Here is a 14589-nt window from a genome sequence, read left to right on the forward strand (position 1 = left end):
AAATAAAAAAGAGAAAATGAAAGATGGTGGTGATCCACCAGTTGCTGTGGCATATGGAGTACTGTTTGGGTTCAGGTGTGTGCAAAAGGTCAAAAGCACCAAAGTCAGGATTTCTTTTCTTGTTCACCACAGGAAGGGTGCGCAACAGAAAACTATTATTCACCAACACACTGTAATTCTAAATTCACTCACCTTTATGTATCAACATCAAATGTTAGTATGCTTACAGGCTAAAATATGATGGTGAACATGGTAATCAGCATTTATCATTGTAAGCATGTGTACGTGCTGACATTAGCATTTAGCTCACAGTGTTACAGAGCTACAACGCATGGCTGGAGACTCTTAATCTTATTAACTAGACAAAACTTTTTCAAATGAATATGTATTTCTTGATATATGAATTCATCTTTATTTAATTCTGGCCTGGTCTTTATGTTAGTTTTAATTAGAGCCTGGATCGGGCCGAATTTCTCGGGCCGAACCCGGCCCGAGCCCGACAGAGCCGTGACCGAACCCGGCCCGAGCCCGGCCCGAGCCCGTCAGGCATTATGATATTTATGTCCGAGCCCGACCCGAGCCCGACACAGTTAAAATCTTGTTTTTTTTTCTCATACTAATGACACATGTACGTTTGTTTGAGTGGAAAGCCCGCTTTTATTAAGCAACTGGAAGGCATTCAGAAATGTCAACAGATGGTCATCAGCGCACACGGGGGAACAAGCTCACGTTAATCAGCTGTTTAATTTAAAATGTTCAATGTGTTAACCTTTCCTGCTTGCTTCGATTCCGACCGTGATCAGAAAACCAGGGGAGACTGGTTACCTCCAGGGCCGACGTTATATAACGTCGGGGTTAAAATCCCGTTTCTGGAGAGCAGATGAATGAACTTGGCTTTCAGTCTGGGGTTTATCTCGGACACCGCACACACTGTGTAGCCTACAAAACTTAAACTTATTCCCCCAACTCTGCTCCGGTCGCATCTACACGTCTGCTTCCTCTTTCTCCATCTCTCTTCTGCCCACTTTACACACACAGAGAGCTCTCTTAAAAGGAGCCGCAGCACCATTTTACAACAAATGCCTTATCACGCTGATGTGACCGAGCCCGGCCCGAACCCGACCATTATTTCTAAATATCTGTCCGAAACCCGGCCCGGCCCGACGGGTACCATCGGGACCCGTCGGGCTCCGGTCGGGTATCCAGGCCTTAGTTTTAATCTCCCTTTCCTAGTCTGATGATAATAAACCATCACATTCCGCTCTAACACTGATTAGGGCAAAGAGGCCACTTTTCCAATCAGCACGCTTTTATTATAAAAGTATAAATTATAAAGAGTATAATTACAGTAGCATAATTATGAATTATAAATACCTGTGTTAGAGAGTCACAACATATATAAATTAAATGTTTAAGCAGTGGTAACTAGAGAGATTTTAGACATTTTAGCCATGATGTTTTCCATGTTTCATAAAACAAATCAGTGACCACTTTATTATTAAAAATCTATCTAGTGGTAAAATGCTTTTGCCAAATAAAGAGATAAAAGACTGACAAACTTAGGGGACAACATGTTATAATAAAAGAACCCCCCATATCATCTCTATGGTCCCAACAGAACAAAAGACTTGACAAGACGGTTGAATATGGCTGGACACACAGCTTATCACAAACAGCGCTTTTAATGTCTGAACAGTGGCAAATCATAGACAATTGCTGTAGTTCTTACACTGACAGTGACTGAAATAACACCATGGGACCTCACCATCACCTTGGCTTAAAATAAAGCACACAACCTTAAAGGTAGAGGTCAGAGAAGAGACAACATGGCAGAGAGGAAAGGACTCAGAGGTTGCAAATTTAGATGTATAATGTAGAAAGGTAACACACACGACAGTTGTAGTGAGGGGCTGATCACTAGAGGTAGTCACACATTTGGATTGTTGATTTAAAGAAGGCCTGAGGCCCGTAACGTCGTCAGAATGAATAGAGATATGCATATAGAGCCAGAGTGTGCGACACCTTTTTCTTATTTGTGCCTGTGGTCAGCAGCAGGTGGCTGCTGGACCCAAAGGAAAGGAATTCATCTGGTGTCTCCTGATTGTCTCAGTCGATAATGCTATTTGTTATGAATTCTTCAATATCCAGTATTAAACATGATAGGGTATATTATAAAATGATCAGATTCCACAGATACAGTCTTCAGTTTACCTGTCAAATCCAGAAAATTCATCCATTTCCTTCACAGCATCACCCTAACCCTGGATTTGTTTTTGGCTACCAAAAGCAGATGAAAGGAGCTTGAGGTTTTATTACATTTTCAAAATGAAAAAGGCTAAATATGTCATGTAGAATAATATCCACCACAGCATAGTAAGAAAACATAGGAAGATGATCCTTCATTCATCTTCACAGCCCATCACCTCAAAGGATTTGTTAGGACAGTGATTTGCCATGGAAACAACCTCTGTGTTGTGCATGCTATTGGGCCGCTCATTTAGCCCACTATCAGTTACTTTTCCTTATTTGTGGCAGCTGCGCAAGAGCCAAATATAGCTCCCAAGCTGTGTGTGTGTGTGTGTGTGTGTGTGTGTGTGTGTGTGTATGTAGACTGATCTCATGAAATGGCGTATCTATGACACGCCAATTCGTATGACATTGACGTGTTATCAAGACACATACTCATGTGTTTATCAACGCCGTTTGTCCTCCATTGACTTACTGTTTTTCTTTTCCTAAACCCAACCTGGTTTTGTTTTCCTAAACTCAACCGTAGCTTTCTTCTCACGATAATACTTTCTCACGATAGCATGTTGCTCTCGCGATAACATGCCAAGTAGGGCTGAAACGATTCCTCGAATAACTCGAATAATTCGATTACAAAAAATCCTCGAAGCAAAATTCTTTGCCTCGAAGCTTCGTTAAATCAATGTAATTAAGGTTGTACGGCTCACTGTGTTTCCGCACAGAGGATAATTACTAGCGCACACAACAGGTTGACGCTTCTGTGGACACAAGACCGTTTATATACTGTCTATGCACAAGACTGACGGCCCAGATTACAAATGAACGAAGACGAAAATAGCGAGGGTCTAAGAGAAGAGACAGGCGAGAGAAAACGACAGAAAGTTTGGGATCATTTTAAGCTGCAAACATGCTACTACATCATCTCTGTAGAAAACATCCAGTCTACTCATCCATTCCACGGAGCGAACCTGACACAAGGTAGCTAACTAACGTCTGCTGCTCTCGTCCACCGCGCTGTTTTACACAACTAGCCTACAGCATGCTACTCTGCAAATAGCGATGTTTTACCAACAAGCTAAAACGAGAGCTGTCGGTTTGTAGTCTAACTGTTTATTAGTTTGCTACTAATCTTTGGAAACTTAGCTGCTGCCGGAGACAAACCGGCTCCTCCCCCCAGCACGGCCACTTAATATGCACGTGAATGACGTCATCATTCCGGTGATATCTGCATTCTTTATTCTTTCTCCTCACTCAGTATTAGCCTTCTTAAAATGTGTCCCCCTGAACAATGTAGTTGAATAGCCCTGCTGTAACCTTTGTACAGTCACATTTACCTGGGCTTAGTGAACAGCTCTTTTGCATATCCAGTGCAAAGAGCCAGAGGTAAGAAGGGGAAGGGGGTGAAAAATATTAACACTTGGGCCACCAAAAATGTACTTGGAATTTGGCAATAAAAAATGTTGCTTTTTCAAAAAAAAAAAAAAGGTTTCCTTTTTTTTTAGTACACAGCAATAATAAATATTTACTATTGCTGTTTACTAAGTATTTCTTACTAAGTATTTCTTATCCGATTACTCGATTAATCGATGGAATAATCGGTAGAATGGATAGGTCAAAATGCATACAGATAACATGCCACTTGGCTTAAGAAAGTTGGCGTGTATGTTTACGCAAAGTCATGATGCCATGTTGGTGTGTGTGTGCGCTCTGTCTGTGGACATGACAGGGCAGGCAACTGCGTAGGAAGCTCAGAGAGAACACGGGTTGTAAAGGTGATAAGGAGGTGTGATATACGTCTTGCAAGCAAAAGGTGTACAGTAGCTAGACAGAGGGGAAAATAACTTCCAGGTTTTTTAATTTTACTTTTTTTCTGACGTGTTTCTAATCTACAATAATATCAAAACATGACCTAATCTCAAAAAAAACAAAAAAAAAAACTTCCTGCACTTTCTAACATCTGCTCTCCAATCACCTCTCAACTTTGCATAGGGTGTAATCAAGGCCCATGGCTAAATGGTAATGAAAATAATCAAGGTCTGTGCAGATCATCAGCACACAGTATGCTGTATTAATCAGTGTATGATTGGTGATGAAGGTAATTGCCAGTGCAGAGCATTGTGGTGAGTTGGTTAAAGCTGGGAGCATGCACTATACTGTGGGTGGCAGAGTACGTCTGCAGCACCTGCTAACTGACAAACTGCTGCATAATGAAAACACTGGGTTATATGAGTGTCACTTGAACAGTGTATCAGTCCAAAATTAAAATAAGTTGTTGAATCATCGATACCCACTGGGAATTGTGATAATTATAATGATTATGATCAAACACAAACAATGTTAAGTGCCTAAGGGTTGATACATATTTGAACATATTGATATTTGAAAACAAAACTGGCTGCCATTTTGCTTCTGCTGATTGTCCCTAGATTACTTTCTGTTCTTTTCAAAAGGGTAAGACTGTTATATTTTCTTATTATATTGTGAGCAGATCCCATTAAATGACCAAACAACAACAATAAATTGATCTTACTAACAAGTATTGCCTGTGTAGCCAGTGTTATCACTGTGCAGTGATATACATTATTCCTCTGTGCCATTGAGCTCCATTGTTGCCCAAAAACTATTAAAATAATCCACACTGTTGCACTGGGTGACATGGCCCAGTTCGCTAAAAACTACAGTGCCCAGCTGTTATAGGGAATTATTCACCATTCTTTATTATCCAATTATAAGATCTATATCTTTGGAATGAGAGCCATAGACAAACTGGGTAAGTAGGAAATAATTGAGATACTTTTCATGGCATTTGTTGACAATAATAATAATAAAAAAAAAAAAAAGTAAGAAGAGAAAAAGGGTATTTCCAGCCTTACACTCTAATATATTGTACTTATCAATTCACTAAAACTCAGCCTGCAGCTGAAAGCAGTTCTTTTCTTTACATAATTCAGTGCTCTGATTTTCAAGGCTTGCTTGTCTTCATTATACTAAATGGCCAGTGCTGGCTATCTGTAGTATCTGCACTGTAAGCATGAAGGATGAAATTAACTAGAAGTTTCTGGTTGTGTAAAATTCCTCAACAGGTATTCACAATAAGGGATAAGCCATCTCAACAGCCCTCCTTCTCCTCGCTATATGTAGGCCTATTTAAATCAAAGTCACTGCAATGTGATTGGTAGGCCTGCAGGTAAAACCTTCTCTTAATGTAAATTAATAAACACAATGGGAGGGAAAATCGGTTTACTAAAACTTAGTTACAATTGAATTCCCATCTCCAGACAAAGCACTGTACTGCAATATGGCGTTAAAACAAATTAATGTCCTCCATTTGTTTGGAGAAATTACATAAGAAGGCCCCAATGGCCTGTAACCTTCAAATGATATGGTTAATTGCAAATGAACGTGATCTGGGTCTAAATTCCCACTAATAGATCGTGGTGCAATGCGTTTGCAGTCACGTTTGTTGTGTAAGACATGTTCTTGGAAAGAGAACATAACCCAATACAATAGGCAATTTGATTTTATAGCCTATTGTATTAGGTTATGTTCTACACACTCTTTGATTTAATAGAAAACAATATTAAAGGGCATTCAGCGTTCTGCTATAAAAGTCAGGTCCTACATAGGAGTACATCTTGCTAAATAAGTGTTTCAAATAATCTGAAAGAATGTTAATAAGGTTTGATAAATGACAACTTGACATGAGCCTAATTTATTATCCTGCTTCCTACAAGTTTTCAAGTTATTTATTGTCAAATTTACAACAATTACAGAAGCAGTCTTTGCCATTGAAAATGTTGAGTCTCAGGCTTCCTCCAACAATGCTACTTCAGTTTGTAAAGTAAATCACAAGTAAAAAAACTAAATGAGAATCTAATACATAAGACATAAAATAGTGCAAGTTAAAATATAGGAATAGAATATAACATAATAAAATGTGAAATAAGGTAATTTAAATTTGTGGAAGACAGTAAATGATCATAATTGCAATGTTGGTTTTAAATGCATTGCATTTCACCCAATCAGCCATTAAAATGTGCTACCGTCTCTCTCACCTCTTCTTACTGCAAGAATCTAGTTTGTTTGATTTTGCTGCCATCAAGTGGAAATTGCAATTTTTTTCATTATTAGTGCATTGCAATATTGGCCATACGTTGTGTAACAACAACTATTTACTTAAATGTTTACTTCAAAACTTGTGTTAAAAGCGAACTAGGACTGCACCCTGGGTTGACACTAAGTACTGCGTCTGCTCTGCAGATATCAGTATGCGCTGTCATGACCCACTGTAAACCATATCACCATCTGTACATGGTAAGCCCACTTCCCTGCACCTGCGGAGCTTCTCTGAGCAGGATGTTGGGCATTAATCCACTTCTAAGTGAGCCCTCCTAATGCTGGTCACCGTGCCCTGTGGGAACAGAGTGATTCATTTCACAGAACAAACTGCTGCACTGAGTGCCATGCCATGAAGGGAAACCCAAAACAAGCTTGCAGCACAAAAGTCAACTGATGCGGCTTTTCTTTTTCAATTTAAATGCTAATTTGGAGAACTGAAAAAACAGTACAGTATAATGACACAGTGACTTTGAAGAGGGCTGAAATCACATGCTGCTGATAGAGAAAAAAAGAAACCCAAAAGGAAGTGGGAGCTGTAAGGTGACCCCTCCTCATTTCTGCATGTAAGAGTAGTCTTTTACATTTGCATATCATATATGGATATTTGAAGTCTTTTACACGCCATGTAATAAATTCAATGACATATCTTTCAACTGTTGGGAGATAATTTTCAAGTAGGACAACATTGTGCATATGCCTTTTTAAAATGCAAGGTAAGCCTTATATCAGGAGCACGTTGGAAAGTGGAAGAATGGTCTTCGACAAAGTGCTGCTCTGCAGTCTATAGCAGCTCAGAGTAATTCATAAAGGATAATTACATTCTGAACATCATGTACCCTATATTAATGACCACTGGACATTTATCAGAATCCTTAGAGAACTTCTCATTGGATAATAGTTCATAATGTGATATGAATCAATAGACTTGCACCTGAGGTGAAATGAGAGTGCTAAAAGAACTATGTCCATACCAAATGTTCTCTCAAATCTCTCTGTCACATTGTGACATCCACCCGGCACTTCTGAACAAGATGAGTAGTTCTGTGAAAAATGCTGCATGTGACAGATGGGTTGAATAAATTTGAATGAGATAAATTCGAAGTGGTTTTGGCATATGGTTAATTTTTACAGTAATTATGTACCTTTGACGAAAAGACTTTCTATGAATACAGTTCATACAGTGAAAACTATCAGACTAAAGAAGACAAGCATTAGTCAAAGATTTTGTCTGAAGGATGGTGTTAATAAAACCCGTTTACAAAATTGTGCTGCAGTCTTCAGAGAAAGTTGACTTTGGTTTGAATACATTTATTTGCTACTATTATACTCAGCTAGTGCTAGAGCTAAAGCGCAGATATTGCGTATTTAAAGCATATGGATGGATGTCAGTTTTGAATGTGTTTTTCATGCGATCAGATTTGGTGTTCAGGGAGTATGGCGATTGGTGGCATGGCTACCCCGAAAAATGACAGCTGCTCTCCCTGTGGTCGGCCGAGGTCTCCACTCTGTCTGGTAAACACCAGAAGGCCTAGATGAGACGGGGCCAGCAACAAGAACCACACTGGACATCTCCATCACCCCTTGTGTTAATGTCACGAGGAATTAGCTCAAGAAAACACAACCCCTCAGTACATCTCAACTTAGTTTCATTACTTTTTAGTATGAAAGATTTGATACAGCAAAGTATCGCAATATTTTCCATGGCAATACTGTATCAATACAGGGATGCCAAGTATCGATCATTATTATGTATATGACACATGAGAATTCAACTTTTTGGCATTATTATTATTAATTTAGTAGCAACAAAAAGAAACTTATCTTTTTAGATAAAACCGATATTGTCAAGTTTTTCTTTGGGGACATAATTTGAAGTTGGAAAAAAAGATAATAAACTGCAATATATCACAGAAAATCGCATTAAGTGTTAAATCACATTAAGTATAGTGACATACACTACCGGTCAAAAGTTTGGGGTCACTTAGAAATTTCAATTTTTAAAGTGATATCAGATTAGTAAACAGAATGTGCCTTTGGAACATTGGATGAATGGTTGCTGATAAGGCAATGTAGATATTGCATTAAAGATCAGCCACTTCTTTCTACAACAGTCGAGAACCCTTTTGCAATTATGTAAGCACATAAAGTAATCTGAAAACTGCTGCCCTGATTAAAAAAACAATGCAACTGATCTCAGCTGGTATTCTGTCTGTAATGGAGTGGAATGGCAATTTCTAAGTGACCCCAAACTTTTGACCGGTAGTGTAAGTATCGTGATAAAATGGCATTGTGATAATATTGTATCGTGACATAAGCACTGTGATAATATCGTATCGTGGGGCCTCTGGTGAGTCCCACCCAGACTTATTAGTTCAGCTTAGTGACAATAACCAATAGTGCTTTTAATTCTGGACATCAGGCAACTATTTCATCAAGGTTTTGTACTCTTTTTAGTGATTGAAAGGCATCAAAAACAGCATCAACATTAATTTACCAGCTGGTAGCCTGAGTCATAGTTAATGCTTTGCTGATTCCATTAGAACAGCTCTAGTACTGAGTGTACCTATCTTACTCCCACACAAACTCTACTCATAACAGCTCCTGACAACACAAGCTGGCGAGACATTTAAAATAATATACAATAATAATAATACAAGGCGAAAACATCAGCGAGTACCAACATAATGAGGCTGACACCTCTCTTATCCTTGGACATTTGGAACACTGGGAACACTCAAAGCTGAGCGAGTTTGAAAAGGAGTTGGAGGCCAAAGATCCTATGGGTGCTTATTGGACCATCATCTCTTGTCATGTAAATGAGTACAGCTATGAAAACTAATGGATGGCATTAGAGTGGGTAGTGGTGCAACACTAAGGTCTCTCAGATAGTGCATGTTTTATTATTTTGGCCTTTATCTAAAGAGCACAACATAGTGTGAATCCGCATGTTACATGTACATGATTATCTGGAAGAAACTTCAAGACACTTTAGAGCTTTATTTTCACAATAAACTCATTTAATTTGACCTTCTTCGAGGACGTACGAGTTAGTTTTTTTTTTAAATGCAACTACTAATAGGGCTCTGCTCACAATTAGTTTCATTATCAATACATTTTTGGATACTTTCCTCAATTAAATGATTGTTTATTAAACAAAACTTGAAAAATGTCCAGGATCCCAAAGTGACATCTTCAAATCGCAGTTCATAACTCAAAGATATTCACCTTACAATGATAGAAAAAAAGTGAAAAGCGGCAATTGTTTATATTTCAGAAACTGGAACAAGCAAATATTTAGCGTTATCTTGATAATTGACTTAATTGTCTGTCAATTAATCCACAGACAACTATCTAATAACTAACCAGTTAATCAGCTAATTGAGCTTTCACTAAACCCCTCTCCTGTAAAGCAATTGTCCAATCATAGCTTAGCAACAGTAACTAGGAACGGCATGCCTGTCAAGTTTCGGATTTCTTAAAATGCTGAAGCTGTGTACATGGGCTAGCCTGCTGGGCTCCAGAAGTTACCTAACCCAGCGATTTGCCCAAGGGGCCTTTCTTTAGCCAACTAAAGACTCAACACTCGCCAAACACAATGGTTAGTCCTCAACCTAAATGCTTTTTCTCTTCCAACGTTAAAAGTGAAAAATACTGCTTGAAAATACAAACAATAAACTGTAACTCTAACATCTTGCAAACAGGGTTATGTTGGTGTAGCAGTATGAGTTTCAGCTCATAACTATCGGCGCGCTTCTGGCCAATCATAATGGCGGAGCCCCGTATAAAAACAGCCAGTAGTCCTCCCGCTGCCTTTCTTGGTTGTTGGTGACGGGAGCGCGCTATACTTCCGGGTTGTGCTCACTGTGAGTTGTCTGCTCGGGCGTCAGGTAAGGTGGCGGTTTGGCTGCTTCTGCACTCATTTTGTTACTGTTATTCGCTGCCGTTATTTTACTATGTATCAAACGTGTGTAGATCTTCGGCTGGCAGGTTCATCCTCCACCTCATCGAGGGAACATAGTTAATGCAAAGCGAGTAGCACTGATAGCTGTCTGTGCACGTTGCATTCTTGGAGCTCCCTCCGTCCGGATTGACTCAAATTCTGCTTGAACGGTATGTGGGCTAAATGCGGTAGGAGTTACCTCTTTAGGTTTATTTGGTGTTAATTGTTATTTTGTGTAAACACTAGGGATTGGACTGAAGCTGCCGGAGATTCTTGTTAGCCGAGCATCTCAACCACCAGCTGTTTATTTTGCCTACACGCGATTGAATACAGACTCTACTATTTGTATTGCGGTCTGCCTTCAAGGTGCACGATCCGAACATTTGCTGCCGCAGCCGTGGAGGCTTGCTGTCCGGCCACTGATGTGTGGGCCTGGGTTCTTAAGTGTGTGAATGTAGCGGAAGGGTTAGCCCCCTACATTAATAGTTGATCAAGTTGTTTATTTCTTTTTTTTGTTAAGTGTGTTTTCAATTTAGTTAAAAGTTACGTTTGTTGTTTTCTTTTCTTTCTACTATTGAGTTTATTTTTCCATTAGTAGCTTTTGAGTTTCTTTTGTTCTGTTCCAATTGTTTTGTTCTAATTATGATAATTAGTATTATTGTTATTGTTTTGATTTGATAAGTGTCTTTCGTTGTTTTGAATTTATATCCTGTGTTAAGTTCCGTTTAGTTTGCTTCTTTTTATTTTTAAATATTGATTTTGACTTTATTGTTGGGGAGTGAACCCCTTTAATTGTGTGTGTGTTTCCCATTTTTTCCCCCCATTTTTAGTTGCGGAGAGCCGAAGGTGTTGGTGTCCGGGTGGTGGTATCCCCTTTCCTGTGTGCTGTGTGTCTCCCTGTTTTCATTTGCTGTGTTCACTGTTTTTGTTTGCGTGTTCACGGGTGACTTTCCCTGGGATCCTTTACCGTCCTCGTTCCCTTCTCCCCCTCCACTGGTAAGCCTCAGCCCTAATTATTATCATTTCTCCCCCTTTTTGGTGTGAATGTGTTTTAAATTGATTGTTTTTAACTTTGATTATTCTTATTGAAATAAAAATGTACTCTTTGTGAAAGTTGAACCTCGTCTTTGGCGCCTTTGTAAACTGACCTGTGTGTCCTTAAAAATTATACTGATAGCATTACACATAGTGATTCAAACAAATTCTCTGGGCGAAATTCCCAGGGTGGCGTTGTCGGTGTTGGGTTTTGTCAGCTCTTGTGCCGCCACATTGGAATGAAATGTTATATATTTGAAAGGATTCTCATTTGAAAACAAGTCAAGTGGAAACCAAAGTCAGCCAAAGACAACCAACTATTTGCGCTAATGTTAGCTTATTAGCTATCTAGCTAGATCTGATCAAATCTGCTAGCAACAGCCGCTGTAATCCAATGTCACCTGCTAGAAAAGTCTGCTTTTGTCTTCTTTGCACTATAAATATTATTTTCAAAAATGACTGAATTTTGATGGTTCATCTTATTACTGTTAACTGAAAAAACATGACCGGTGTAGAGTACTGTTTTTTTATGACTAACCACCATTCTTGGGCAATCATCAACCAACTGCTGTGTTGTCCTACTTTTCCTACATGTCCTACATACAATCTGTTTCACCATTTCCATTTACCTGCCAGATATTAACTGAAAACAATTCATAGGCCCATCTCCAATTAAGCATGAAAATATGATACAGTACATGTTAACCTACTGTGTGCATCTGGTTTCAATGTTCTCCTTTCTAGGTCCCTGGGAAATGTGCTTACAGTGCACACAACTGCCCGCTCTGTGATCTATTGCTGGAGCGAGTTACAAAGGGACCCTCATTCATTTTGCTTTCAAGCTCTCTCTGCCCAGTGAAATATGACTTACTGTAAGTAAATGTTTAAGTGTCATCCATTCTGTCTGTCTCTCCACTACACCACTAAATATAACCTCAAACCGTTATTGTCCACTGGCCACCCACTAAATGTTTCATTGTTCTTTAATAAAGACCGGACTTCCACGTCTTTTGTTACAGTGACAAGCTGTGACAGTGATGCTGATCAGCACATTATTGCAGGCAGACAGAGATGTAACATAAGCTTGTGCGACTGCGTTGGCAGAGAGTCGACGTGGCATGCTGCGAGTGTGTGCTGCCACTGTAAAATCAATATTGGGCATAGCAAATGGAAAAAGTCAAGCAAGTTTGGGGAGTTGAGACTGAAAAGGTGGCCGATTGCGAGTCAATTTCATGGAGTGCTGGTGTGGCAACATGAATTTAGATGGGATTATAGAGAAAACAGCAGATTAATGGGGAACTTTCTGAACGCCTTAGTCCAAAAACACAAACAGAGATTGATGTAAGCCATTCTAAAACATGGAAACAATTTATCTGTGTGAGAATTGAACAATAATTCACCTGGCTGAAGCACAACATAAAGAAAGACCACAACTCTTTTTAAACAGGCAATTACTTTTCTTCTTAGACAATTAGTTCAGCTGCCAACTCGTGAAAAATGTATCAAATTAAACTGTCTCTCGTTCCCATCAAGCCTACCTGTAGTCTTGCGTCTTTGTCTCTGCTGAACAGAGAAGATGACCATTAAAGCCCCCATGATGCCCTCCAGACTTTCTCGCTTAGTGATCTGGAAGTCCTGCTCACACACTTTCACTCCCACACTAGGATGGCTTGAGAGTATAAAAATCGAGAAAAACAAACAGAGATGCTGGGAAGCGGTAAATGTAAAATGAAGCCTGTGATCCAAACTTCCCTTTATATTCACTCCGGCTAGGTGGGCAGCACAAAAAGCAATAGGAGTGGGAGTAAAACATGCGTGCCTCTGTTGAGTTTTGAATTTTTACGCACACGTTCCACAGCCCCCTCCCTTCCCCTGTTTTCTCGTTCTGAAGTGAGAGCTTGCTAGCTGAGCTCTGCTCTGAAAAGGCTACTTTGTACCAGTTGAGCACCTAGATTAATTGAGCACTCGGAAAGGGAGCCACTGACATACTGGGGAGGGTGGTACTGGCGCCCTTTTCAGCAGATCTCTCCTCACACTGGGAGGGAGAGATTGGCGCAAGGCAAGAGAGCTCCTGCTGGAGAGATAACAATTATTCCTTACTAGCTCCCTTTTAACTGCATCTTCTGCTGGGGACAGAAGGAGACAACCATGCTGTGTCCACGTCACACGGAAAAAACTCAGGCTGCCAGAGGCTGGTGTAAATATTTAAATTATGTACAAGCAATCACTGGTGAGCATCTTCAGTGAGTGTCTCTTTTACCTACTAATGCTGATTCTATAAACTAAATTATTTATCCATCTACTGTAATGGAAACATATTTCTAAATCCCAAGATAATGAACTTTAATTATTTTAAAACAGCTTTTCTGTGAAAGTCCCAAAATACATTTCAGTTTAACTCAATAAAGGAATCCGTCATATACAAAGTACATAGCCAAGGGAAAATAAACAAATAAGAGGAATGAGTTTGACCCCTACACCCTCCGGAAAAATCCATCAACATTGTATTTTAAGTGAGAAAGAACATGTTCTTGCAATACTGATTCAGTCTTCATAACTTCGGAGAAAATCTCCTGCCTCCATGTGAAAGTTATTTCCCATCCCATAATAAAACCCATAAAAAAAGTGATTGCATCTTCAGAGTTGATCCTGCCACTGCTTATTTAGCAGACTTAGACTGACTTTGAGGGAAGATCCTCCGGATTATGGGGAAGGTCTGGAGGTCAGAATAATCTGAAGGCCCCCATCTTTTCCCTTTCCATCCTTTGGTCTGAGCAGGGGGAAAGTACCACAGAAATTCTTGGCTGATACATCAAAAGAGGAAAATGGAATGAAAAATACTTCCACTAACTGTGCCACCCACGCACAATTAATTTCATGAACTGTGTGACGGCAGTCCAAAACCAATCACTGATTAAGTATCAATTTGCACCCACTCTATTAATTCCCGACGGTCACGTGTACTTTGTTGCTCTGAGGCCTCTTACGTTTGTCAGACGGCAGGCAAGATACATCCTGTAGGGCAGACGCTGTAAACTGTACACATACAAAAATGGTGTAAACAAACACACACCACACAAAGGAGTGGCCGTGGCCATTCAGGTCAAGGACCCTTACCTATATTACCAATGTGCACCCTTTTTCTTTTTTAATTGGGTTCTCCTAAAAGAGTCTGAGCAGCAGTGGGTGCAATTACTTCATGACGCCTGCATTATAACAACCACCTTGAAAAAAAAGCCCTCCCTTGC

General features: G+C 39.7%; 1 protein-coding gene across 5 annotated transcripts in view; it reads right to left on the bottom strand.

The window, feature by feature from the left end:
- The window catches only part of kcnip4 (Kv channel interacting protein 4), a 145197-nt gene that overhangs the window by 47585 nt on the left and 83023 nt on the right, over positions 1-14589 (bottom strand). The window contains exon 1 of one of the 5 annotated variants that reach the window (XM_035993639.1): positions 12880-13213. The exons of the other annotated variants lie outside the window; for them this stretch is intronic. Coding sequence (XP_035849532.1) covers positions 12880-12937 — 58 coding nt within the window. The 5' untranslated portion in view covers positions 12938-13213. Of the gene's footprint in view, positions 1-12879; positions 13214-14589 lie in introns of those variants that run through there. 5 annotated transcript variants of the gene reach the window in all.

The sequence above is a fragment of the Sander lucioperca genome, chromosome 17 (genome assembly GCF_008315115.2).
Source record: "Sander lucioperca isolate FBNREF2018 chromosome 17, SLUC_FBN_1.2, whole genome shotgun sequence".
Classification (NCBI taxonomy): domain Eukaryota; kingdom Metazoa; phylum Chordata; class Actinopteri; order Perciformes; family Percidae; genus Sander; species Sander lucioperca.